Below are 27690 nucleotides of genomic sequence, written 5' to 3'. Positions count from 1 at the left end.
TCGACATAGTTAATGTCCCACACCCTGTCATCTGAATCCGTACAACAAAATTCGATCTGTCCTTTTGACGTCCTTGGGACGTGTTTCACATTTGCAAAGACCGTAATTCTCAGGACTAAGTTTTGTAAGTGATTTACATAATTTAAAATGGTATACGAAAACATATTAAATTTCTATTACAGGGTTGGCTAGAGACGTCAGTGTGAAATCTTTACTAAGCTATAATACTCTTCCTTACCACTACTAGTCGTTTACATTTCCGTTCCACTCGCGAATGGACCAAAGGAAAAACCACTTACTATATGTCTCCGTTCGAGTCCTAATTTCTGTTCTCTTAGTGATCCTTAGGCGAAATGTATGTTGGCGCCAACAGACTTGTCCTGCAGTCAGCTGCAAATGCTTGTTCTCTAAATTTCCTCAATACAGTTTCGCGGAAAGAACGTCTTCCTTCCAGGGATTCCCGTTTGAGTTCACGGAGCATCTCCATAATATTCGCATGTTGATCGAACCTGCCGGAAACAAATCTAGCAACATGCCTTTTTAATGCTACGATGTCTTCCTTTAATCAAGAATGTGTCGCATTACTGTTCTGCATGCATTCTCCGTTATAAATGAGTTACACTTTCCTAAAATTCTCGCAATAAACCGAAATCGACCATTCGTCTTCCCTTCTACCTACGTGCTCGTTCCATTTCACATGGCTTTGCAACCTTACGCCTGGATATTTAATCGAAATGACCGTGTCAAGCAGCAAATCACTAATACTGTATCCAAACTTTACAGGGTTGCCAACTAGAGATTTTGTTAAAGTCATTTTGTATCCGTCTACAGACACTCAACGACACTTCCCATATACCACAGCGCCATCAGGAAACAGTCGCAGATTGCTGCTCACCCTATCCTTCACATCATTTATGTATAAGGAGCGATCGAAAAGTTTCCGATCGAAAGCCATACAATTCTGACTCGCTATACCAGTCAGGCAAAATAGCCGTGAACATTGAGGCAATCATCCGACCGACGCGCAAGGTTGAAGACATCTGTTTGGTAAAACACCGGTCCTGCTGCGTGAAGAAGTCCGTACTTGCCTGCTGTACATCTTCTTCGACCCTTCACGACTTTTTTGAAGGGACCGAAGGTGTGATAATCGCATGGGTAATCAGAATTATAGGGCGGGTGCGCGAATGTCTCGCACATGAGTTGGCATAACTTCTGCATTAAGACATTTATACACAGGAACGTGCGTTATCATGAAGCAGCAGCCCCCGTTGATGCGAACCATTTTGGTATTCGACAGATATGCTGCGCTATGTATGTTCTTTATTATTCAGTGCATGTCTAACGGTGTTGCCTACATGTCAGTGCTTATATAGCCGCATTGAGTCGTGCTACGCTGCAGCAACACTCTCAAACCGAAACCTTTTTTCGGTCCTTAGATAAAAAGAACAAGAGCGTTCATATTTCCCTGGGTTACTCCTGACAATACCGTTGTGCCTGATGAACACTTACCATCTAGGACAACGTACTGGGTTCTTCTAATAAAATAGTCTGCGAGCCACTAACATCTGTGGGTACATATTCCTTATGGCCAGACATTCGTTATCAGCCCGCAGTGGGGCTCCGTGTCAAACGTTTTCAAGAAATCTCGTTTGAAGAGCACGTCACATTCATCACAATCGTATTGAGGAATAGCACATCAAGTAGTCAAACAAGGGCTTCGTGTGTTTGCAGTATCTCGTCAGCAACGTTGTGAATATTCAGGTGTCCACAACTGACAGCATCGCTGCACTATAGACGTGTCACGTCGTACAACTGTGGCAGTTTTCTGGAACAAGTGTCCCACCACTCGGAAGGTCGCATTTTGACCTTTCTCAAATTCTCTCAACTGTCTGTAGGAAGCACGAGTGCTTGCTCCACACGTTTGCGCCACAATGAGCCTTACGGCCACGCGCATTCCTTGTTAAAAGGCAGACGCCGAAGGCGCTCTGATGGCTACGCAACTACACCATCTACTGGTGGATGGCGTGGAAGCCATTATAAGAACATGCACTATCCTCCAGGTGGCATCTGCTGTGATCAGATCAAAATCTGCATTTTATTTGCAAAAATTTTAATTTTTTTTCGTGGTCTATACAGAAGGGCAGTATTGCATAACACAGTAGAAAATAAAAGATGAGTTACACCAGCATGTCAACAATTCAAATCTATAAAGAACCACGTTTTCATACTTCCTGGTGGTCTCCAGATAACACTCATGGTAATGGCTGAAACTGGCTGCTGCCGACCATAGTTGGTACAGCCCTGCGTTGTAGTGGCTGGCTTGGTATGAGGTGCAGTCGATTCGAATTCACTACCTGTGCCAGCGGGAATGAATCGTATGCCGTCACCTATAGAAGAACTTCCTGCTACAAATAGGACGTGATTCAAAAGTAAATAAAAAAAATCCATTTGACCAACAGCGTGTCAGTCATGTTTGCACTTTGTCGGCAGCAGTTGACAGTTTATTAGCAAAGCATACAACACGGAATGACAAAGAGAACCATTTTCTCTGGGGTAGGACCTCCGAAACTCTGATGCCGGTCATAAACACAACATTGTCGGCAAAGTATCGAACTTGCAGAAAGTGTCATACGAAGGCATTGACGACGGAGTCGAGGTACAGGAGCGTTTGCACTAATAACATAATAGACCAAGGAATGCCGTTCTAAAACAACACTCATGTATCACCTTAACTGCACAATGAAATCTAACGTCTATATGACAATAGCCTGCAGCTCTTAACGCTGCCTAAGGAGTTGTACAGTCCCCCTCCCAAACCTGAGACCCGGAGCAGACAGTAGATGTATACTGCGAATGTTAATCAGTCCCGTTCATATCTATATAGAGGCAATCTCGTTTATTGAGGGTTCTGAGTTATCGAGGCAAGTCACAAATGGGAATTGTTCATCGCAGATAAATCCCGCTTCAATTTCCACAATGACAGCAGGCGTACATTCGTCTGGAGGGAAAGTGGTAGCCGGTAGGTTAATTCAAAATTCGTTACACTCACTGATTAATGATGGTGGGGTCCTGGCCAGGGAAGCATAGTTGAGTATCAAGGGTGTATTGAACTGAGAAGCGATTTTTGGTATACATTTCCTGTTCCTGATTCATGATGGCCATCTGGCAGGCGATTCTTTTACGGGTTCTAAGACTGACTTCCACGAGGACAAGCAGTGGCCGACTAACTGAAACACGCGTATGAAGACTGGCGAGGAAGGTCAACGAGAATGGGAGTACAAGAGATTGTATTCTCCATGACCTCACAATGCCTTCTAAGATTGTTAGTACTCTTTAGTACTATACAGAAGACAAATACATTCATAAATGATGCAATAACGTGAGAATCCGAAAAGTAGATTTAACTCATTTTAAATCCTGACATGTACTTTGAAATATTATTACATTCGGAATTATTCTGTCCTTATTCACTTGTGTATCTCGGTGTTTGTGACAACGAAGTTCAAAAACTTTTGTCTCATGAAACAACACTGTTAACCACAGTTAAAGGATCACTTTTTAGAAACCCCGTGATTGATTCCCACTGCAACGCAGAAGTTTGATATTCGGCTCAGAGCTGCCTACAATTTTCCTCCTTAATAGTGAAAAAAGCGTGCCGTCCTGTGTTGCTACACTCGGGTTCAGTGATGCTTCAAACAGCAAGGTGTCGCTACATGGGAAAAAAGGTCAGACACCACAAGTTCATGTAAAGTGTAAGCAGTGTTAATGATGACAGTTTGTTCAAGACCCGATCTCAAACCCATCAACTTATGGGTATAATTTCGTTAACTTGACAAAAAACGTGAAGACCTCTAAAGCGAATAGGAAGCGAAATGAAACTTCATGAGTGCTGTTATTTCCTTGATTTAAAAAAATGGAATCACACTGTAGAAAATGTTGCAACCAGCCTGAAGTTTTTTGGGATGCTTTTATTGTACCGTTTCTAGTTTCGGGCCTGAGAACACAGTCGCACGGTAGCACTGATTTCTTTGCAAGTTTTACATTTGTGTCCAAAAATATAACAACGTTTTCGTGACTGAATAAATTACAAAAGATTTCACGTTTGCGTCCTAAAATATATCAAAGTTTTTATGATCACATTGTTTTACACACTTTTACATTTATACATGCTCTATACAATGTGTTTACTTTGTGAAAATCTCTCCTTTACATATTATAAGACAAAGATTTGGATTTATTTTACAATCCAAGCTGAGCAACGAACTGGACTAAACGCAATATGGTGGATACATCTGTTTATACCGGCTGCTAATTTGATGTGCCAAAGAACGTGATATGTGCACCCATATGGCACACTTCGTAATACAGATAATTTTTATGCTTATATATTTAATTATTAAGGCTTGAAAGATGCTAGTAATGGCCAATGAAGAATTTTTTCTCTGACAGTTAATTATTAGTTCTATCATTTCAAATTATAGGTGTTGTATGGAAGCTTGTAGCTACATTTGTTCTGTTGTTAGTTGGTCATTAACGATACTGTCAGGTTTATTGTGAATGTGGCTGTTTATTTCTAATTCGTCCTACAAATTCATCTCTGCTTCTTTTTTGGCAAAACGTAGTAGCTAAAAGTTTTCGATGCTTATCTCTGTGTTTCCATGTTGGCCAAAGTGAGCAGCGAATGTTGACTAATTTAGGTTGTTGAGTCTGAGAGTATCGACGTATTCACGGTATCATACGTTGAAAGTGCTACCAACTTGGCCAATGTAAAATCTGGGGTAACCAGAAAAAAGTTGTTTATAAATGACAGACCTGCGGTGTACTTCATTTTTTTTTAATTTAAATTGTCAACAATTTTGTCTTTCATTTTGTTGTTTGAGGAAAAACTAATTTTGATGTTTTTGGCACGAACAAATTCGCATTCTGTTACGACACTTCACCAAAAAAGACACATTTCACCGAGTTTTGAGGAGCTGTTTGTGTTAAACTGCTATGTGATTTGGAGTTAAAGCTATCTTTGTTACTGAATTTGTTTTTAATGTATTGTGAAGTTTAGTGATGCTGTCAGAGCTGTAACCATTATTGTGGGCTATTAGTTTGGCTGTTTTCAGCTCTTGTAGTTTATCTTCAATGTCCAAAGGGATTTTTACCATTCTGTTGAGCATAGCCCTATAATATGCCGTTTCGTGTTGCATGGGGTGGCAGGATGAGTTGTCAATTGTGACGTCCATTATAGTGTATTTGCTGTATATTTTACATTTATCTTTACCACTGTATTTACTAATATTTATACCCAAGAAATTCTGCCATTATCGGTTTCATTCTCAACAGTAAATTTTTAGTTTTGGTAGAGTTTATTAAGCTCTGTTGCAAAGTGATCAATTTATACTGTTCCATTAAATAAGATAAGTGTGTATATCATTCTTGTTTACTTTTTTCTTTATTGTCATATTGATATTGAAAAAGGATGTTTGTAAGTGATTTGCGTAAATTAATTCCAGAAGTGTGCCATATTTGTACACACATCACGTGCTTTGCACATAAAATCAGCAGCCTATGTAAACAAATGTTCCCGTCGTCTTGTATTTAGCTCAGATCATAAATCAGCATGGATTGTAAAAGAAAACCAAACCTCTGTCTTATAATACGAGCATGTAAAGGAGAGGTACAATTTGTAGAGCGTATACACTGATTAGCCAAAATTATGATCACTGCCCCCGCCTCGTTGGATGCCTCCTGGTGGTACTGCGGGCACGCGACGCGATGGCAAAAGTATGTAAGCGACCAGACACGGACGGAGGATCACCATAGAAAAGATTTGGGCTGAAATGGGGAAATTCAAGGAGATAAGAGACTTTGACAAAGGGTACATTATTATACGCAGAACCTGTGATCGAGTATCTCGAAAACGGCGAGTTGGTCGAATGTTGACGTGCTATTGGCGTGAGCAACTACAGATAAATGTACAAGGACAGTGAAACTAAAATTAGCCGCTAAATGGTTGGACGTCCACGACTGTTCACAGAGCGTAGGGTTCGGAGGCTTGTCTGTTCTGTAAAGTAGGATACATGTTGATCTGTGGCATCTCTGGCGAAAGAGTACAATGCTGGTGCACGCACAAGTGTTTCAGAGTACACCGTTCAACGTACATTGTTGAATATGGAGCCCTGCAGTGGAGCATCCCTACGTGATCACATGTTGACAAAACGACATCGTCAGTTAGGTTACGGTAGGCAGGGGACGATCGGGTTTCGACCATCGATCAATGGGAACTTGTAGGGCCTTCGGTTGAACCACATTTTTATTCTGGAACCGCATGTTGGCTACATTAGGTCGCAGGTCGTTTCCACAAACGCCGTCATTGAGGTGAACGGCGGCTCGAAATGTTCAACGTGCCGCGGACACAGGCTGGTGGGAGCAGTATTATGCTATAGGACACATTCTCCTGCACTTGCATGGGACGTGTGGTAGTAATCGACGACACGCTGACATCTGAGAGCCACCTGCATCCCTTCACGTTTGATATCTTCCCCGACGTCAATGTCATCTTCCGTGCCGCGGACCCAGAACCGTGCTACAGTGGCTTGAGGATCATTACAGCGAGTTCACTTTGATGTCTTGGCGAGCAAATTCGTCTCATTTAAATCGTATGGAACCCGCCTGGGTCGGTATCGGGCGCCATCACCGCATACGCAAAACATCGCCCGTTATTTACGTAAATTATACGACGTGTTGGTAGACATCTAATGCCACATACCCCCACCCACTACCAACGAACTGTCGGGTCCCTGGTACGTGGAATCAGTGATGTATTTCGTTCCAAAGACGGACGAACAAGCTATTATGTGAGTGGCCATAATGTTTTGGATCATCAGCCTATAAGGGTAAAACCATGTAATCACAAAAACTTCGTTATATTTGAGGACGCAGATGTAAAACTTGCAAACGAGTCGATGCTACCGTCTGACGACGGGTCAGGCCCGAAACAGGTAACAGCACAATAAAAACTTTTTAAAAATCTTAGGGCTGGTTGCAGTATATCCTACAGTGTAATTTATGAAAACAGCTGCGGCGTTTCCTGACGAAAACCGAAAAGTAATGGAATCAAACTTAAAAAGAACTTGACAGTAAGAGTCCATTTAGGAGTGTGACGTTACATCCCCTCTTGCCGAGATACATGCTCTGACTCTGCTGGGAAGGCTGTCATACAGCCGTAGTATGCTCTCCTGAGGCAAGCTGGCCCTCAACTATTGTAACTGGTCCTAGATTTATTGGATACTTGCACTGGGGTGGAGTTGATATCTGAGCTTTCTCCACAGATTTTTATTGGGGACAGATCAGGGAATCTTGCTAGCCACGTGAGTACCTCAACGTAATTCAAAATGGCAGTGGCCGTGGAAGACTATCATGCAAACAGGTCATAGACATGGGTGCAATGTGTAGATGAGCATTGTTCAAACAGCGAATTCACTTTGATGTCTTGCCGACCAAATTCGTCTCATTTAAATCGTATGGAACCCGCCCGGGTCGGTATCGGGCGCCATCACCGCATACGCAACTATGCTGTTACTTGGGAGGTAACACTAAACGACGCAGCATGTTCGTGACGTACAGTTGTGTCATCAGAGGCCCCATAATCGTTACCAGGCATGACCTGAAGCCATACTCAATGGATCCCCACACCACGATGTCAACGGTAACACAGCTGCTCCTATCCAAAACAATGCAAAAATGGGACATCTCCCCAGATCTCTGGCATGGTCGACAATGACGGTTATCGATTGTAGTGTAGAACCGCAATTAATTATTGAACACAACGCGACGCTATTCATCAGCTGCGTGTGCTTCCCGGTAATGGCACCACTTCAGTGGCAGCCATTTGTCTTATGATGTTTGAACCGTGATTTATTTTCAAAGAATCTTCTTAAGAAATTTATTTTATTTACTAGCGATTCATCAAGAACATTAACACATTTAATAACACTATGTAAGCGTGGAAGTAGTTGCCAGGGAGTAACTGATGAAATCATAACCAACTTCCTTTTGACAAATGGGAATTTTATTCCTAAAAGCATTTTTTAAAGAAACAGATTTAAAATTATAATCAGAAAGCACCCACTAAATATCAAGGTCACAATTTATTCAGAGGCAGAAAGAAACAAGTGTTGACTGTATGAGCTTTCGGGCAGAGAACCTTGCCGCTCCCTTTTGACACGGCCGTAGTTACGACCGCTCACAACAGCCTCTGAAAGACTACAGTGGTGCAATTCTACAACACACCAGATTACTTTAAACTAAAAGTTTTAGCACTTTACTCAAGCACACAGACTGTGCACCCCCGTAGGAGGGATGGAAATGGTACAAAACACTAACAGTTAAAAAATATTAACTTTGGCAGCGAAGGTGCAGCTTGATTTTAACTTCTAAGAAAAGTCTTACGGTGAAAGGGTGGCAACTTTATATGCTAAAATGGTCATTTAAATAAAATCCCATGAAATGCAATCTTATATAAAATTCTATAAGGTTGGCCAAACAAGTTAAAGTGCTCTATAGTACACAGATACCGCCTCTCAAGATGATAGGCAAGATCAAAACATACTTCAGGAATTAGGCCGTTACACTCCAAGCAATAAATTCGTTAACACACCAAATCCGACAAACATGACAGAGGCAGCTCCGAACGACAGACAGACACTAACTGCCTAACAAATGCGGACGAGAGACAGACGAGAAAGCTCGGGACGAGAGACTGACCAAGAAAACAAATAGAATTTAACAAGAGTAAATCACACAACATATCACCAATCACTTAACTTGTAATAAACTGCGATTTCTGGAGAAGACCTGGCGCAGCACCCCCAAATCGTTCTCCCGAACCGTCCGCTGCCAGCCGCAGGAAGGCGCACCGACCTCCCGTCTTTCCTGGTCCGCACCAACCCACAGACTGCCAGCTGTTCCGTCCGCGACTGCTGCTCCGTCGCGACTGCATGCTGGTGCGTCTCCCACTCACTTCCAGACACACGACGGCGGAAATACTGGCTCGGGCCCAACCATGCAGAGGAAACACGCCCACTGGCAAAACGACATCCCTGCACCAGGAAAGGACCGAGCCAAGCTCCACAAGATGGTAACTGAAGGGGCCCAGGAGCGCTGGGAGAACCAGTTACACCACGGTGTCGCAGCTCGCACCGGCCAGACTGATGTCGTGAGTTGACTCCTCTTGCTCTCGTGTCGACCGCGAAGCCACTACCCGTCGCTATACGGCGTGGCCCGCTGGACTCACTTGGCGACCTCACATTCGCCGACGCTCAAGATGGACAAGTCATCTTGCGTTTCAGGGCGCGACAGACCAACCGATCGATCCAACCGCCAATGACCATTGCCTGAGCAAACTCGAGCAGACTGGTGGCCTAACGCGCAAACTCAGATGCAGGATCTAGGCCCCGACCGGGCGACCACTCGCTGCGTTATCTTACTGGCGGAGTGGAAAGACTCTCATTTTGCTGGCCTTAAAGGTTGACCCGAACGACAGACATACTAGCACTCCGGACGACAGACAGACACTAACTGCCTCACAAATGCGGACGAGAGACAGACTAGCAAGCTGGGGACGAGAGACTGGCCCAGACTGGTCCTCGGACTGACCACTGGCGAGCTCATAGCGCCCCTTAAATGCACGTGAACAGGCAACATTTCCCCTTTCCAACCAGAGGGAGATACCAAAGCTGCGGCTGCCACAGCAGTGCCTCCGCCAGAAGCGGAGGGCGACTGCTTCACACTACGCGGTGCGGCGCGCTGTTCAAAACAGCAGTTTTTACCACGGCTCAGTGTTAACGGCAGCGTAAGCATGGGGAAATAATTTCATAGTCTGGCTGTTGGTAGTCTCCGACCAATAGCGTGGGATGAGAGAGAATGTTGCAGGGAGTCCATTATTCGTTCTCGGATAGTGGGCTGAGTTGTGAAGGGTTTCTGATGCACGATACGGCGATCATCCTTTGCGGTGGTCAGACCTGATCGACCGGAAGGCTGACGACGAGTATGCCTGCTCTCACGTTCCCATGCAATCCACCAATGGATCACTGTCAATTTCGAGTCTTCCATAAATCGGCACGATTCGACCAGCCGCCAAAGGGTGACGGACAACGAGGCGTTTTTCAAACCACGTCAGGTGCTGATAATGCTGCCTTACACGAGTACGCGGAATCTACATGTCCTCCACACTGGTTTCTCAACAGCTCACGCCGTTTACAACCCATTTATACTGTTTGTGCCAGGTACCAACGCTAAACACAGACAACATTAATGCTCTCTGGAGGCCGTTCTACCTAAGACAAAGAACTGCAGCTCTAATCACTTAGATACCTGCTGATGGCGTGCACGTGTACAAAGTTACACTGACATCCGACCATATCTTCTGGGTGCTTCACTTTCTTTTTGTCTAGCTACGTACAGGGTGATTTGGCTCATCGGATATACAACAAGGATCAGTAATTACATAGGAACTGGAGATCGTAAAGGCCATCTGGGGCTACTAAATGTTTCAGTTATTTAGTCACATGCTACAAATAAGAGGAGATGCTCAAAGTTTTGTCGAAATTCATCAAGAAACGCCTCCTTCAGATATCTCAATAGGAAAAGATCGATTGGAGTCGTATTGGGTCATTGTGATGGCCATGCGATTGCCCTACCTCAACCAGTCGAACGACCCGGAGAGGTTACGTGCTGATGTACCCTGATCTGTCTGCTGAAATGCTCGGAGATCTGTCGTACTGGAATCGAATGCGGCGGCGAATAGGCATGGTGACATTTAGCATATCCGAAAGAGCCTCTCGCAGGAATAAGAGATACGCGCGTCCGTAGTCTCCGACGATGCTAGCCGGCACTTTACGAGTAAATTTGCATTGTGAACATGCGTTACGTGTAGCATGTGAGTTCACGTCCACCCACGCATGCAGGTTGTGAACGTCGTCTCACCATCGAGTGAGAACGCACCCGCATCGGTGAAGAGGACACTGTCTGTGAAGCCTCGATCTCGTGATCGTACCCTATTCTCGTGACGATTACGACCCACGGTTCCTGTGTGACCACTGATCCTTGTGAAACGTGTGTAAATTTTTTTTCGGATCAGCCTGTATACAGGCGTTTGAAGGAAGAGGCTGCTGACAGGCAGGGACTGTTGCAGGCGGATTCCGAGGTGCGCGTGCGCGCAGAGGGCCCGCAGGCGGCGGCGCAGCGGGTGCCGGCGCCCGCCGTGTCGTACCCCGCGGAGGCGGCCGTGCTGGCCGGCGCCAACGCGCACGCGCGCCTCGCGCAGCCCGCCAACCTGCGGCAGCTGGCCGCCGCGCCGCGCCTCGCCTTCCGCCTGGCCGCCGTCTCGCCGCAGCCGCAGCCGCCGGACGGCGACTCGTCGCCCTTCGGCGTCACCAGGGTCGCCGGGATCATCTTCCTCAAGAACCCGGACAGGCTCGATCCCAACACTACTGTCTACAAGTAAGTCGCTAATCTGCAGTTTATACTGTAAATTCTTCATATGTGCGAACGTTGTCTCCGTATTTGCTTTACTACACTGAAGCGCCAAATAAACTGGTATAGGCATGCGTATTCAAATACAGAGATATGTAAAGAGGCAGAACACGGCGCTGCGGTCGGAAACGCCTATATAAGACAACAAGTGTCTAGCGCGTTTCCCCTGATTGCTCCTCTCCCGTCCCCGCCCCCTGCCACACCTTCACTGTTGTGTCTTCATCTCCTTTCCCAAGGTGGCTTCCGTCAATTCCCCCTCCCGGATGATACCCTCTCTCCCTCCATTTATCCCTCCTATCAGCTCTGATCCTCACTCCCCCCCCCCCTCCTTTCCTCCGTCCTTTCCCTGGGCTCCCTCTTCACCCCCCCCCCTTCCATCCTGTGTTTCTCCTCGCCTAACCTCTCCCTACCTCCATTCTCCCCCCCCCTCCCCCCGAGTCCTTTTGTATTCCCTTCCTCTGCCTTCCCCACTCCCTGTCGCATCTGCCCAGCACCCCTCACTCCGCTTATGGGTCCTCATCCTCCATTGACTCTTTTACCCCTCCCCCCTTCGCTTTTCCTCTCCTTCCCCCTTTTTTATTTTCCCATCATCTGTCCAGTTTTCCCCCACCTGCTCTCAGCTGTGGTATCTCATATTTGCCAACCTTTTAGTGCAGTGTTCCAGTGGCTGTTCAGTGTTGTTTCGTCTTTCCAAGTGTTTCGAACGGAAACCATGCTGTCGCTGGGTGTGAATTTTATGTCTTTTGCGAACAGAAACCAGACTGTCGCCGTGTTTTTTTAATTGTCTGTCTATTATTTTACCTGTCAGCTTCATATGTATTTTATTAGCATCATCACCCCTTTGTTCTATGTTTTAAGTTCCACATTTTTTCGCCATGTTACCATTTAAGTCTCGGATTTTATCGCCTGTTTTTATTATATATTATTTTCCCCTTTTTAAAACAAAGTCTGTAGGCTGAAGAGCGGCATACTAAGCTGCTGTCAGGCCACCCTCTTGGGGGGGAATTGAAATTCAATAAAGAAAGAAAATAGTGTGTTTATTAGATCGGTTACTGCTGTCACAATGGCACGCTATCAAGATTTAAGTGAGTTCGAACGTGATGTTGTATTCGGCGCACGAGGGATGGTACACAACCTCTCCAAGGTAGCGATGAAGTGGGGATTTTCTTGTCTGACCATTTCACGAGTGTACCGTGACTATCAGGAATCCGGTGAAAAATCAAATCTCCAACATCGCTGCGACCCGAAAAACATCCTGCAAGAACGTGACCACCGACTACTGAAGAGAATCATCAACGTGACAAAAGTGCAACCCTTCCGCAAATTGCCGCAAATTTCAATGCTGGACCATCAGCAAGTGTCAGCGTGAAAACCATTCAATGAAACATCATCGGTATGGGTATTCGGAGCCGAAAGCCCGCTCGGAAACGTTGATGACTGCACTACACAAACTTTTATGCCTCGCTTGGGCCCGTCAACACCGACATTGAACTGTTGATGACTGGAAACATGTTGCCAGGTCGGACGAGTCTCTCAGTCTGGAACCACGCGACAGCTACCGTCGCAGGTTTGAATCCTGCCCCTGGCATGGATGTGTGTGAAATCCTTAAGTTACTTAGGTTTAAGTAGTTCTAAGTTCTATGGCACTATGTCCTCAGAAGTTAAGTCCCATAGTGCTCAGAGCCATTTGAACCATTTGAATCTCTGATGTTAAATCCCTAGTGCTCAGAGCCTTTTGAACGATTTGGAAAAGTCTTGTTTCAAATTGTATCGAGCGGATGGACGTGTAGGAGTACGCAGACAACCCGATGAATTCATGGACCGTGCTTGTCAGCAGGCAACTGTTAAAGCAGGTCGAGGCTCTGTAATGGTGTGGTGCACGAGCAGTTGGACTGAGATGGGACTCCTGATACGTCTAGATACGACTCTGACAGGTGACACGTACGTAAGCATCCTGTCTGATCACCTGCGTCCATTCACGTCCATCGTGCATTCCGCTAGCCACCAAACTCCGCAGACATGAACATTATTGAGCATATCTCGTATGCCTTGCAACGTGCTGTGCAGAAGAGATCTCCACCCCCTCGTATTCTTGTGGATTTATGGACAGCCCTGCAGGATTCATGGTGTCAGTTGCCGCCAGCACTATTTCAGACATTAGTGGAGTCCATGCCACGTCGTGTTGCGGCACTTCTGCGTGCTCGAGGTGGCCCTACACGATATTAGACAGATGTACCAGTTCCTCTGCCTCTTCAGTGTGTTAGTGTGTTAAGTATTTATTTGCAACTACAAGTAAATGCCTGTTTATATCACCATACGCGTGTAGTTTTATTAGCATTAAAGGTCGTTAGTGGTCTGGTATGAAACAAATTTACGGTATTGATTTGTTTTCCAGATTTAATACAATTTCCCGGAAAAGCTCTTTTCACGTGTGATTGCTATTACATCGTTTCGTTCCTGACTACTGTTTAAATCTGGAAGAATCATCTGTTTGCACATTTCCCATGTATTCCTTATGTTCTTTGGCACAATTTGCTGTTGGTTTACAGCCCACCTCCTCACAGCCACTCATCATCTATGTCTACAACACACACTAATCCATCACACTTATATATTAAATGAATATTGTGAGTGTTACGCCTTGTCAATGACAGCTAGACAGGAATTGTTAATGTTAATAAATGCTGACCTCTCTCACCAGTTACAGAGCTAACATTGCGAAGGGGACTGCAAGGAATGAACGAACATCGGAAGTAGTGTATCTAGCAAAAGGCCATTGCTTGCAGCGGCAATAGAGCTGCGCCTGTTCAATGGGCCAAACGACACAGAAACTGGACTGCAGTGGAATGGAGGCGTGGACTGTGGCCCGAAGAGTCGGATTTTGCCTGTTTTTCAAATACATGCTAAGACAAAAGAGAACGACGCGCCACGAAGGAATTATCCTAATGGGATGGAAACGGGGAAAATGTGATATACATATGCAGACAAACAAATGATTACAATTTCTGAAAAATTGATAAGTGATTCAAGAGAAAGACCTTTACAAATTGTGCAAGTCAGTAATACGGTGATCCACCTGTGACCCTTGTGCGTGCAGTGTTTTGGTTTGGCATTGATTGATGTAGTCGGATGTCTTCCTGAGGGATATTATGCTAAATTGTGTCCGACTGGTGCGTTAAAATTCCCGAGCTAGTTGTAGGTCGCAGCTCATAATGCTCCAAAGCGGTCCTGCTATGAAAGGAAATGGCACCACAAACCATCTGTTCTTCTTGTCGGGCCGTATGTCGGGCGACAGTCAGGTTGGTAGCTCACTGCTGTCCATCTCGTCTCCAGACACGTCCTCGGTGGTCATTGGGGATCTGTTCGAAACTGGCCTCATCATTAAATCCTATTCCAGTCAGTGAGATTTCATGCTGTAGACGTGTGTGAAGACGCCTCAGGCAGCGCTGGATACCAACATTGCTGTCGCCCGTCGTGCGGCCCGACAGCCGCATGATGGTCTGGGGCACCATTTCTTCCCGTAGCAGGATCCCTCTGAAATGTTATGCGCAGGGCCTTCCAACCGGCTCGCGATTTTGACGATCTTACGTGCTAATTGGACAGAATTTGGCACGATATCCCTCAGGATGACATCCAACAACTTTATCAATCAGTGCCAAGCCGAATAACTGCCAGCATAAATCATCCAATTTTTCTAAAATTGTAATCATTTGCTTGTTTTCACATGTACATCAAATCTACCGATTTCCATCCCATTCGAATAACTCATTCGTGGTGCGTTAAGAACGCGTCGTGTGAGTAGGGTGTCACATTTATAGTGATTGACAATTCGATCCTTCTGCTGGCATCTTCTTCAGGATTTCACTGGTGTCATTGAATGGCTGAAGAACAAAAATGGCTCTGAGCACTATGGGACTTAACTTCTAAGGTCATCAGTCCCCTAGAACTTAGAACTACTTAAACCTAACTAAGGACATCACACACATCCATGCCTGAAGCAGGATTCGAACCTGCGACCGTAGCGGTCGCGCGGTTCCAGACTGTAGCGCCTAGAACCGCTCGGCCACTCCGGCCGGCGGCTGAAGAACAGCGAAAGGCAATGTTCCTGGGGGTGTCCTCGTAACATGACTTGGACTCACTAGTTCGTATTACCGTGAACACGAACAAGGATGAATATTTAAACAATTTCGGTGAAACAGTGTTGCCCTTTCTTCCACGTCTTCATGATAAGTATGCTGTGGACTCTCTTGTACTCCGAGGTGATCGATCAGTTTACGTGACCTATTGCCTGGATGCCTGCAGCAGGTGTTTTAGGCGCTTATTGTGATATTAAAGTACAATTATATGTAGTACAATTATTAGAATTTTATGATATTTTCAGCATAGTAATAATCGTAATAATAATAACAAAAAAAAGATAAATTATTGAAAAAGTAAAAAAAAAAAACGTTAAAATTTCTATCGTTATAACCCAATCATAATGTACTAATTCTCAGAATAAATTCTAGCTTAAAACTTCTGTTACACAGTAGTTTGGATCCGTGCCAGTCTCTGCAAAAGTGGAATCACAACACGCTCTTTGCCGTTAGACGTGCTTTTGTGGAACGCAGGCGAATTCTAGTCGCCATATCCTATGTGGGTTTCCAGGTGTTTGATTATGTCGTTCATAACTCCCCAGAAATCACGAGGCACACACCACGTACTGTTTACTAACTCAATCTGTAGCAACAATAAATAACATACATCTTCCAGTTGCACTTTTGCGCAGAGGTACGGCAAGAGAATTAACCTTTCTGAGCCTATTTGTGGGCAGCTTCTTGAAATTTCTATAGCTAGGTAAGAAACATCCAGTGCCGGGAATTATTGCACGGCACGGGAGTAAAGGTGCAAAACAGAAGACGTGACTTTCCAGTGACGAATATGATGGAGACCATTCAGAAAGAAATAGAAGGGAAATCACCCGAAGGAAACGTGTGGGCACGCGGATAACCACATTCTGCGCTTGTAACTAGCCGCAACAGTAAATCTTTGTAGTCCTGGGAGTAAGTTAAAATTTACTTCAGTTCATTGAGGTAGATGATGTAGAATTGAGAAATGGGATGAGTCTTTTTGAAACAACTGTATTGCTGACGCTACGAGAACACCGCTGTCCTTCCCGTGACCAGACTTCTTTAGAGTTAAATCCCTGCCATGAAGTTTCATACCAGAGCACACTCCGCTGTAGAGTCAAATTTTCACTCTAGGAACATCCCACATGCTGTGGCTAAGCCATGTCTCCGCAATATCCTATCTTCCAGGAGTGCTAGTTCTGCAAGGTTCGCAGGAGAGCTTCTGTGAAGTTTGGAAGGTAGGAGACGAGGTACTGGCGGAATTAAAGCTGTGAGGAGGGGGCGTGAGTCGTGCTTGGGTAGTTCAGTTGGTAGAGCACTTGCCCACGAAAGGTAAAGGTGCCGAGTTCGAGTTTCGATCCGGCACACAGTTTTAACCTGCCAGTAAGTTTCAAGATTTCTTTATTCTGATTTTTGGGATGTAGACCAAGACTGACCTAGCAGCCATACATTTACCATATGGTATTTAAAGTCTATCTTTGCAACTGCTAAAAAATTGTTTTTTGTATCACTACATGTGTTTAGGTTTATTCATATAAAATTTAAAACATCGTTTTGTGATCTGGAATAGTTTACTCTCTAGATCTAAAACAATTCGCTATACGAGACACTGGCGTTTGTTTACGTTTTCCATGTTACTCGGACGCCTGTGTGTGTGTGTGTGTGTGTGTGTTCACACACAATCGACCTGCACATATTCCCCACTTCAATACCATGAAATGCGTCAGCAATGGAGGGTCACATGATCGCCTGGTACCAGTTCTACGCCATTACCACACTCAAAAGTGATCAGTATGCTCGTGTCATCTACATTTACAGGGTGTTTCAAAAATGACCGGTATATTTGAAACGGCAATAAAAACTAAACGAGCAGCGATAGAAATACACCGTTTGTTGCAACATGCTTGGGACAACAGTACATTTTCAGGCAGACAAACTTTCGAAATTACAGTAGTTACAATTGTCAACAACAGATGGCGCTGCGGTCTGGGAACCTCTATAGTACGATATTTTCCACATATCCACCATGCGTAGCAATAATATGGCGTAGTCTCTGAATGAAATTACCCGAAACCTTTGACAACGTGTCTGGCGGAATGGCTTCACATGCAGATGAAATGTACTGCTTCAGCTGTTCAATTGTTTCTGGATTCTGGCGGTACACCTGGTCTCTCAAGTGTCCCCACAGAAAGAAGTCACAGGGGTTCATGTCTGGCGAATAGGGAGGCCAATCCACGCCGCCTCCTGTATGTTTCGGATAGCCCAAAGCAATCACACGATCATCGAAATATTCATTCAGGAAATTAAAGACGTCGGCCGTGCGATGTGGCCGGGCACCATCTTGCATAAACCACGAGGTGTTCGTAGTGTCGTCTAAGGCAGTTTGTACCGCCACAAATTCACGAAGAATGTCCAGATAGCGTGATGCAGTAATCGTTTCGAATCTGAAAAATGGGCCAATGATTCCTTTGGAAGAAATGGCGGCCCAGACCAGTACTTTTTGAGGATGCAGGGACGATGGGAGTGCAACATGGGGCTTTTCGGTTCCCCATATGCTCCAGTTCTGTTTATTGACGCAGCCGTCCAGGTAAAAATAAGCTTCGTCAGTAAACCAAATGCTGCCCACATGCATATCGCCGTCATCAATCCTGTGCACTATATCGTTAGCGAATGTCTCTCGTGCAGCAATGGTAGCGGCGCTGAGGGGTTGCCGCGTTTGAATTTTGTATGGATAGAGGTGTAAACTCTGGCGCATGAGACGATACGTGGACGGTGGCGTCATTTGGACCGCAGCTGCAACACGGCGAACGGAAACCCGAGGCCGCTGTTGGATCACCTGCTGCACTAGCTGCGCGTTGCCCTCTGTGGTTGCCGTACGCGGTCGCCCTACCTTTCCAGCACGTTCATCCGTCACGTTCCCAGTCCATTGAAATTTTTGAAACAGATCCTTTATTGTATCGCTTTTCGGTCCTTTGGTTACATTAAACCTCCGTTGAAAACTTCGTCTTGTTGCAACAACACTGTGTTCTAGGCGGTGGAACTCCAACACCAGAAAAATCCTCTGTTCTAAGGAATAAACCATGTTGTCTACAGCACACTTGCACGTTGTGAACAGCACACGCTTACAGCAGAAAGACGACGTACAGAATGGCGCACCCACAGACTGCGTTGTCTTCTATATCCTTCACATCACTTGCAGCGCCATCTGTTGTTGAAAATTGTAACTACTGTAATTTCGAACGTTTGTCCGCCTGAAAATGTATTGTTGTCCCAGGCATATTGCAACAAACGGTGTATTTCTATCGCTGCTCGTTTAGTTTTTATTGCCTTTTCAAATATACCGGTCATTTTTGAAACACCCTGTACATCTACAAACATGCTTCGCAAACAATCGTATAGTGCATGGCGGAGGGTACCTTGTTCCACTGCTAGTGATTCCCTTTCCTGTTTCATTAAAAATCGAAGCGAGGTAACACCGAATGTCTATACGCCTCCTTACGAGCTCTAATTTCTCTTAACTTGTCATCGTGGTCCTTAGGCGAAATATACATCGGCCTGAGTAGAATCGGTTCTGCAGCCTTCTGTGAATTCCGGTTCTCTAAATTTTCACAACAGTGTTTCGCGAAAAGAGCATCGTCTTCCCTCCAGGGATCAGATTCTACGAAGCTTGTGCTTAATAGCCGCGTGCTGTAGTTCGGAGCTAGCGGCCGTGCGAAGCGGAGGTCCGATACTTCCGCCTGTGCAGCGTGTGCGAGTGTTTGTTTACTTGTGGACTTAGTCTGCGCGCGGGCTAGTAACAACGATCATGGCGAACAAGTACAGGAAAACTACATTACGATTCAATTTCTGCAAAGACTACGAACGACCAAAGGCTTTAGCAGTGGAACGATTCATTCGAGAGGACGTCAAGATAACGCCAAACGATATTGTCGGAATTCACCTGTCTATCGTTAGTCACACGGTGTATTCTAAGATGGTAAATGACGCGGCGTGTGAGAGAATTCTACAGGCGACAAAAGCAGGTCTCCGATTTTGCCATAGTGACGGGAATGTCGGTACGGTAACTGTAGAACATGCTGGTCTGGGTGTACGGACAATACGTGTTTTTGAGCTGCCATTTGAGTTCCCGGCTGACGAAGTTATCGAGGCTTTTAAGCCATACGGCACGGTACATGGTCACACAGCAGAACGCTGGACACAATTCGCCACGTACCCCGTTCTTAACGGAGTGCGACAGATCACTATTGATCTTCAGAAGCATGTACCGTCCTATCTGACAATTGGTGGTTGTCGGGCGGTGGTGATTTACGATGGTCAACCACGTACATGTTCTGGCTGTGGCCAGGAGGGACACCTCAGGTCGAACTGTATGGTACGGCGGATTATGCAACTGCCTTCAGATGTGCGGGAGCCGTCGCCGGCGATGACAGTACTACCGATCACCTATGCCAAAGCCCTCACTGCGTCCGCTGATGACCGAAAGGACACAGCCCCGATGGAAGATCGAGATGACGCTCTCCGAAACCTTGTAGCAGACGTTGGGATGACAGAGGATGCTGCTCCATCGAGCATACAATCTACAGCGACAACATCAGATGAGACCGAACTCCCACCAAGCACACCGATAGTATAGGAAGCAGTTCCAGCCACTACGGATGCTGTTCCGTCTGGAACGCACTCTGTGACGACAACATCAGTTTCGACCGAACTCCCGCAAAGTACAACGATGGGACTCGAAACACTTCCAGTTCCTACGGATGCTTTTCTGTCGGGCAGCCGTGATTCCCTACAATCTGAGGACACGGAAGGAAGATCACGCAAACAACGTTCCCCGAAAAGGAGGAAACGGCGCCGTCGCACTACATCTCCTAGGGATGACTCCCCTTGCCCCGACGACGATGTGCCTGTGGACCAAGACGACACAACAGCCTCTACGAAACAGGATGAGGCAATGGAAACTGTTCGATCAGACCCTCAGCGGTCTATCACATTGACGGTACCGGGACGTGGTGATGCTGAAGAGGAATCACAACCAGTTGGCTCTCCAGACGCAGATGCTGTGGCTATGGACACGAATGTATCACTGCCTGCAAAGATGTGGTATGAAGATATTGAGGAGGCGCCGGACGTCATACAGAGGCAGCCGGCACTCACGAAGACAGCCTAATAATTGCTGAAGATGAAGGGAGAGGGGCGAGAGAACATCTTCTAACTCAGCCCCCAGCGCCGATGCAGGAGATGTTGCGCCTCGACAGAGTGGGATTCAACGCCATGCGAACCGTATTGCGACATTAAATATAAATGACGTGCGTTCACCGGCCAAAATACACCTACTGAAGGAAACGATTTGGGCATCTGATGTGGATATTGCTTTGCTGCAGGAAGTCCACATAGCTGCACTCTCATACATCGCAGGCTACGAATCCTATTCGTCACATGGAGATCACAATGGGAGTGGGGTGGTAGTTTTCGTGCGAGATGGCTTCCAAGTGGAAAACGTGTGTTACCTTCCGTCGGCCAGGGGAATGGCTTTCACGACGTTTGGGACACGCATCATCAATCTTTATGCACCGTCGGGAAACAATCGGCGGCGGGAAAGAGCGCGATTTTATGCAGAAGACATTGCCCCACTATTCCATGGACGTTATGAATGTGTAGTAATTTGTGGAGATTTCAACTGTGTTCTCAGCCAGAAAGACCAATGGCCGCAAGCAAACATCAGCCAGGAGTTGCGAATCGTTGTCAACGACCTTGTACTTAGTGACACGTGGGAATTACGACATGGAGATGCACCGGGATACACCTATGTGAGAGGTCATTCGCCGAGCAGGTTAGATCGCATTTATATCTCACGGGCTCATGCAAATGATGTCCAGGACACGGAACGCTGGCCATTGGCATTTTCCGATCACAGCGCTTACATTTGTAGGGTGCTTCTTCCCCGTAGAGAGATGTGGAACAGTAAGGCCCCGTGGAAATTAATCATTCAACATCTACATGATCCTGAATGCCGTCAACGGATCCTTGAGACATGGACGATGTGCGAGCGAAGGGTTGGAAGGTATGCGACGAAGCTTGATTGGTGGCTGACTTGTGCTAAACCGACGCTTCGCCGTACGTTCATCTCATACAGCAGGGAGATGGCAGAATGGCGCCGCCGTACGACCGACTTTTATTTTGCAGCGTTGCGCGACCTGGATGATGGTCCGCCGGGACAGGACATCTGGATCGAACGCAAAAGGATAAAAGCTAAACTAGTGGCTTTAGCTCGGAAACATCTTCAGGGAACCATGGTGCGGGCCAGATGTCACGATACGATATTGCACGAGATTCCTTCCATGCACCACGTCGTGATTGAACGAAAGCACCGACGACGCGTTTTGGTACGGGAATTAATTACCCGCGAAGACCGAAGAGTGACGCGTCAAGTGAACATTGTCTCTGCATTCGTCGACCATTACCAACACATCTATCGGGAAGAAACAGCCCCTGTCGATGACCTCGAACGTATAGCCACGTACGTCTCCCGTACACTGACGGTGGAAGCCGCGGGAACCTTACTGGAAGCCATTAGCTTTGAGGAAGTACATGATGCGATCGCAAAGGGTGCGTTGAATCGGTCCCCAGGCATTGATGGACTTCCTGCTGAATTTTATCGAGAATTTCGCAACGAAATGGCACCGCGATGGACGGAAATGTACAACGAGATGTTAAATTCCGATGCGCCTATTCCACCGGCTTTTATGGAAGGCCTCTTGGTGCCAGTACATAAAACGAAGCCAGGAATTACGGTCACACATTATCGCCCCATCACCCTGCTTAATGCCGACTATAAGATCTTTGCACGTTTGCTAGCGTCCCGATGTCGTATGTTAATTCGTAGCGTTCTCTCTCCAGATCAGACGACACCGGGTGGATCGGTGAATGTGGAAACAGCTACTGGCGAATGCCGTGATGTGATAGCGCTGGCGGAGGTGTGCCGCCTTAAAGCGGCGATGGTGGCGGTTGATTTTGACAGTGCTCTTGATAAGGTGCGCCACAACTATCTGTACGCTGTACTGGAACAAATGGGATTTCCAGACCGTTTTACTGGTGTCATTAGAAGGATTTATGGGGGCGCACAATCCTTGGTACAGGTTAATGGGCGTATAGCAGGGCCCATTCAGATACGGCGATCCATTCGCCAGGGGTGCCCTCTTTCGATGCTGCTGTTCGCGATAGCGTTGGAACCATTAATTGGGAGGCTAACAAATTCTCTTTCTGGGATGGAGCTGCGGGGCTACACCTTCAAATGTCGTGCCTATGCGGACGACCTCCTGCTGCTCGTTCGTTCTGAGGAAGAGGTGAAGACGGTCCTTGAACTGTTGTTGGACCACAGTGTGACGGCGGGTAGTGCAGTGAACATGAACAGATCAGCAGCAATGCCGGTTGGAAGGCGCCTAACGCCGGAAGAAATCAGTCCGTTTCCTTATGTGCAACGATTCCGCTATCTCGGCATAGACTTTACCTCATCTGTAAAACATACTGCGGCAGTTAACTACCGACGTATTTTACAGACAACACGTACCATGGTCCGACAACATCTCCTACGGCGCCTTGATCGTTTACAGAGAGTCGAATATCTGAACACTTATGTGGTTTCTCGAATGGTGCATATTTCGCAGATCCTGCCCCTACCACTCACGCTCGGACGTCGACTTCAATCAGCACTAGGCTATTTTGTGATGATTGGATCGCCCCTCAAGGTGCGATACGCAACGCTCACGCTCCCTACGGACAAGGGGGGACTCGGACTTACGAATGCTCACTGCCGAGCGACGGCACTCCTTCTAGCCACGATGTACAAGCAATGGCGTAGCGGGCGTGATTCCCTTACATCCCGCCTACTGGATCTCCTAGTTCCAGCGTCCCTCACACCTCCGGTGGCTGTGGGCAACATTACGCCACATTTTGCGCATGTATCAACATTTATTGTGGAACTTAGTTATATCAGAGACGAGCTTCCGCGCACGAGACCGCCATGCGCGAAGGATTTTTATGTTTGGCTGCTACGACGGATAAGTCGTAATGTCATTGAACTCAAACACCCCAAGTTGCATTGGCCGAAGATTTGGAGACATGCACACCAAAAATTCCTTCCTACCTTCGTTCGGGCACTGTGGTTCTCTGTCGCCTGTGGCAAGTTCAGCACCAATCAAAGGCTCCATGCAATTGGACTAGTGGACACTCCACTATGCCCGAAATGTCGGCAAGTGGATGACGACCATCACCGCTTAACTTGTATCGCGGTGGAAGACGTATGGCTCCTAGGAAGACAGATGGTGGCTTGCTACCTCCGTGTTACCCCGCAACATATTACACCTGCTTCCTTCTTACATCCGGAGAGTGACTACTTTCCGGCGACTAAATCACAGTCGATCATCTGGGTCAAAGGTTGTACGATCGCGTACCTCTATGGGGATGCTGCCAAGTCGCGACTTGACTTTTGGTATTTCTTGCAGCAAGCCCACAATGAGGTTCATCGATGGTTACACTATAGGAAAACCTTTGCCAACTATCTTCAGGCAGTTTTCCTCGACCCCCCACGCAGTTGGGATGTGCCGGGTGCAGTCGGTGTGCACATTTGACAGCTGATAAAGAACCTCACGCTTCTCTCACCTTCAATATGTAATGCACATACTATACCATGAAATGATCTACATGTTTCTTTTAACAGAGTGATCTTTATGGGAAATAAATAAATAAATAAATAAAAAGTGGTCAGCGCGACGGAATGTCACTCCTAAGGGCCCGGGTTCGATTCCGGGCTGGCTCGGAGATTTTTTCAGTTGAGGGACAGGGTGTTGTGTTGTCCTAATCATCATCATTTCATCCACATCGAAACGCAAGTCACCGAAGTGGCGTCAAATCGAAAGACTTGCACCTGGCGAACGGTCTACCCGACGGGAGGCCCTAGTCACACGACATTTACATTTACCTATACCGTATGCCCAGACCTGCTTTAAGAGTCTGCAATAGGTTATCGTGTTAAACGCCCTGCGGAAACCCAGAAATATTGAATCTGCCTGTTCCCTTACATCTATGCATCGCAGAATATCATGAGAGAAAAGTGCAAGCTGAGTTTGTAGGTGGGTGACCGATATTTTGTCCTGTTAGTTTGTGTGAAGATGACACCATACAGAGGTGAGGTAATATCGCTGTATTATGTTTCATTTTCGCCTGTTTGTCTTGCTTTAGTGATGGTTCACTGTTCTAGAGAAACTGGCCAGTATAAAAGGTTCACAGTGTTTTACGTGTCCATTTGCTGTTGCAGCGTGACGGTGACGTGGGGGTCAGAGGGGCGAGCGACGGTGAGGGTTTACGTGTTGGAGGGCGCCTCCGAAGCCTGCCAGAACGGCTCGAGGCAGGGCAGGCCCTGCGCCACCAGGAAGTCGCTCGCCGAGTGCAACGCCTTCTGCGGCCTGGGCACCGGCGCCCGCAACTACACCGTCAACCACCTGCAGTGAGTAGCCTCTCTCCGGGCGCAGCATCCGACTTATGTGGATATGGTGTCTGTTCCATCGGAAATGTCCGAAGGAACAGACACCATTGATGACCTGTAGCCGTCTAGAACGAAATTAGAATTATATTAATACCGTCTGACGCTAACGGGCGTTGATATATATCAACGGGGACATGTGAAAATGTGTACCCCGAACGGGAGTCGAACCCAGGGTGTCCTGCTCACACGGCAGACGCTCTATCTATCTGAGCCACCAAGGGCGCAGAGGATAGTGCGACTGTAAGGACTATCTCACGCACGCCTCCCGCGAGCCCCACATTCTCAGCTTGTATGTCCATACACTACATTCGTAGTGTCTCACCCCATCACACTCATAACTCGCGGAAGACACTCTTACCATACCATATCCATATAGTCCTGGCAGTACTCGCCATGACCTTCTTCTTCTGTACGGTTGCAGACATATTCCCCGAACTCTTACGGGACTTGGTAAGAATGTCTTCCACGAGTAATGAGTGTGCTGAGGTGGGACACTACGAATGTAGTGTGTGGACATACGAAGTGAGAATGTGGGTCTCGCGGGAGGCGTGCGTGAGATAGTCCCTGCAGTCGCACTATCCTCTGTGCCCTTAGTGGCTGAGATGGGTAGAGCGTCTGCCATGTAAGCAGGAGATCCCGGGTTCGAGTCCCGGTCAGGGCACATGTTTTCACCTGTCCCCGTTGATATATATCAACGCCCGTCAGCAGCTAAAGGTATTGGTTCAAATGGCTCTGAGCACTATGCGACTTAACTTCTGAGGTCATCAGTCGCCTAGAACTTGGAACTAATTAAACCTAACTAACCTAAGAACATCACACACATCCATACCCGAGGCAGGATTAGAACCTGCGACCGTAGCGGTCGCTCGGCTCCAGACTGTAGCGCCCAGAACCGCACGGCCACTCCGGCCGGCGCTGAAGGTATTAATATAATTCTAAAAGTAACGGTGGTGACGCGCCTTCGAAGCCCCTTGGGGTGCAGGCGATATTGTTTGGCTGCTACTGCGTGGATGCGATGCCATCTTCGGTGGGGATGGTGTGCTGCTTGCTACCAATGCGTTCAAGAAGTGGAAATTCGGGATCGGCCAGCAAGCCGCCACCAGGTTCATCTCATTGACAAGAGTACTGCCATTCAATATGTTGATGGAAGCGAATATGTGGCCTCGTCGTGCATCGTCTGGAGCTGGAGTTCGGCGATTATGGCGCGTCCGACCATGCGAGCAGGGCGAGGAAACGGACCGTCACGTTTCGGGTGGAAATTTAATTGACGGTGTGTGGCTCCCCTGGGCACGACTGACGACCGTACGACATTGCTGTAGTGCTGACAGCTGTGGCTTGCGTGACCCCAAACATGGGACCTCGGAGGGGTGGCGAAATAGGCCCGCAGCGGGAACGTAACGCATAGGGGGTGAAAATGTCCGTGAGATGCACGCGAGTTTTCCTATCTTTGTTTTCCTCTCACATGCCTACAACAAGAGGTCTGGCCCTCGACTAGCGACAGTGAACGCACGCTGGTGTCACATTGTCATTTATACAGTGTCGTTTTGTCCAACTTGCATCATAAGGAAGCGAATGTTCCGAACTGTCGTCAATGACTAACACGGGGTATGTGGCAACAGTGTGCTTGGTTCAGAGAGATGCCGCCTCCAAACCTGTCTCAGGTTCACCAGTGATGTTCTTGCTGCCACTTGGCAATGGTATTTTACGGTATCACAGGTCGGCTTTTGCTGCTCCCAAGTTTCGGTTGGTACAGTCTGCTGCGAAAGTAAAAAAGAAAATCTGCTGTGTGAATAAGAGAGAATTGAGGATTGAGTCCTCTGCGGCTGAGCAGTGTTCGTCGTTGCGTCTATAGATAGCTATAATCTGTTCATTTAACTTGAAAGAAGTGAAATCAGTGTAAGATTCAGTTATTTTGTCGATATAATACGACACAGCTGCTAATTTGAGTTCAATGAAGTAATCGATAAGTCTACTTCGCTCAAAGCAAGAAAATGCTAAGTAAAATCATAAAAAAATCCGCAATACCTCGAAAAGGGATATTTCAGCAGTTTTTCATTATATCCCTTTCTTGTAATTAATAATTTATGCTTTGTGCTTCTTAAGACAGTGAATCAATAACCAAATTAATGATCAATAAATCGGTCACAATCCACTCTGCCTACAGTGTACTGATAAAAAAAAAAAACAAAACGATGGGATCTGTAGGAAAATGCTTGCGAAGATAAAAATAATTGTGAGAATAAGGCAGTCAGACAATTTTAATTACCGCATTCTGAAAGGGAAAATGGGAGAGAAAGTCATTTCCGGCTTTGTGAAGCTGCGGCTGTAGCAACACTTCTTTAAGGGAGCGAAATAATGAGAAACTCCAAAAAGGCAGAAGATACGTAAAGCTAAAAATAACTATTGACAATAAGCCAGTCAAACAATTTAGCAATTTTATTTACCATAAGCAGCTGAAATTAAACATATTCCAAGCCAAGTGAGGAACGACTAAACGCAGTGTGAAACGGAAAACTA

At 46.6% G+C, this 27690-nt stretch overlaps 2 protein-coding genes across 2 annotated transcripts in view; both read left to right on the top strand.

Moving 5' to 3' along the window:
- LOC124594195 overlaps window positions 1-25138 on the top strand; it is a 294437-nt gene extending 269299 nt beyond the window's left edge. Inside the window, exons 8-9 of the mRNA XM_047132553.1 lie at window positions 11129-11490; window positions 24946-25138. Of these exons, the coding sequence (XP_046988509.1) occupies window positions 11129-11490; window positions 24946-25138 (555 nt within the window). The remainder of the gene's footprint in view (window positions 1-11128; window positions 11491-24945) is intronic.
- Window positions 11389-27690, top strand: part of LOC124594194 (proto-oncogene tyrosine-protein kinase receptor Ret-like) — a 132725-nt gene continuing 116423 nt past the window's right edge. The window contains exons 1-2 of the mRNA XM_047132552.1: window positions 11389-11490; window positions 24946-25134. The gene's annotated coding sequence lies outside the window, so the exon portion shown is untranslated. The remainder of the gene's footprint in view (window positions 11491-24945; window positions 25135-27690) is intronic.

Source organism: Schistocerca americana, chromosome 2 (genome assembly GCF_021461395.2).
Source record: "Schistocerca americana isolate TAMUIC-IGC-003095 chromosome 2, iqSchAmer2.1, whole genome shotgun sequence".
Lineage (NCBI taxonomy): Eukaryota > Metazoa > Arthropoda > Insecta > Orthoptera > Acrididae > Schistocerca > Schistocerca americana.
This window is presented reverse-complemented; position numbering and strand designations above follow the sequence as displayed.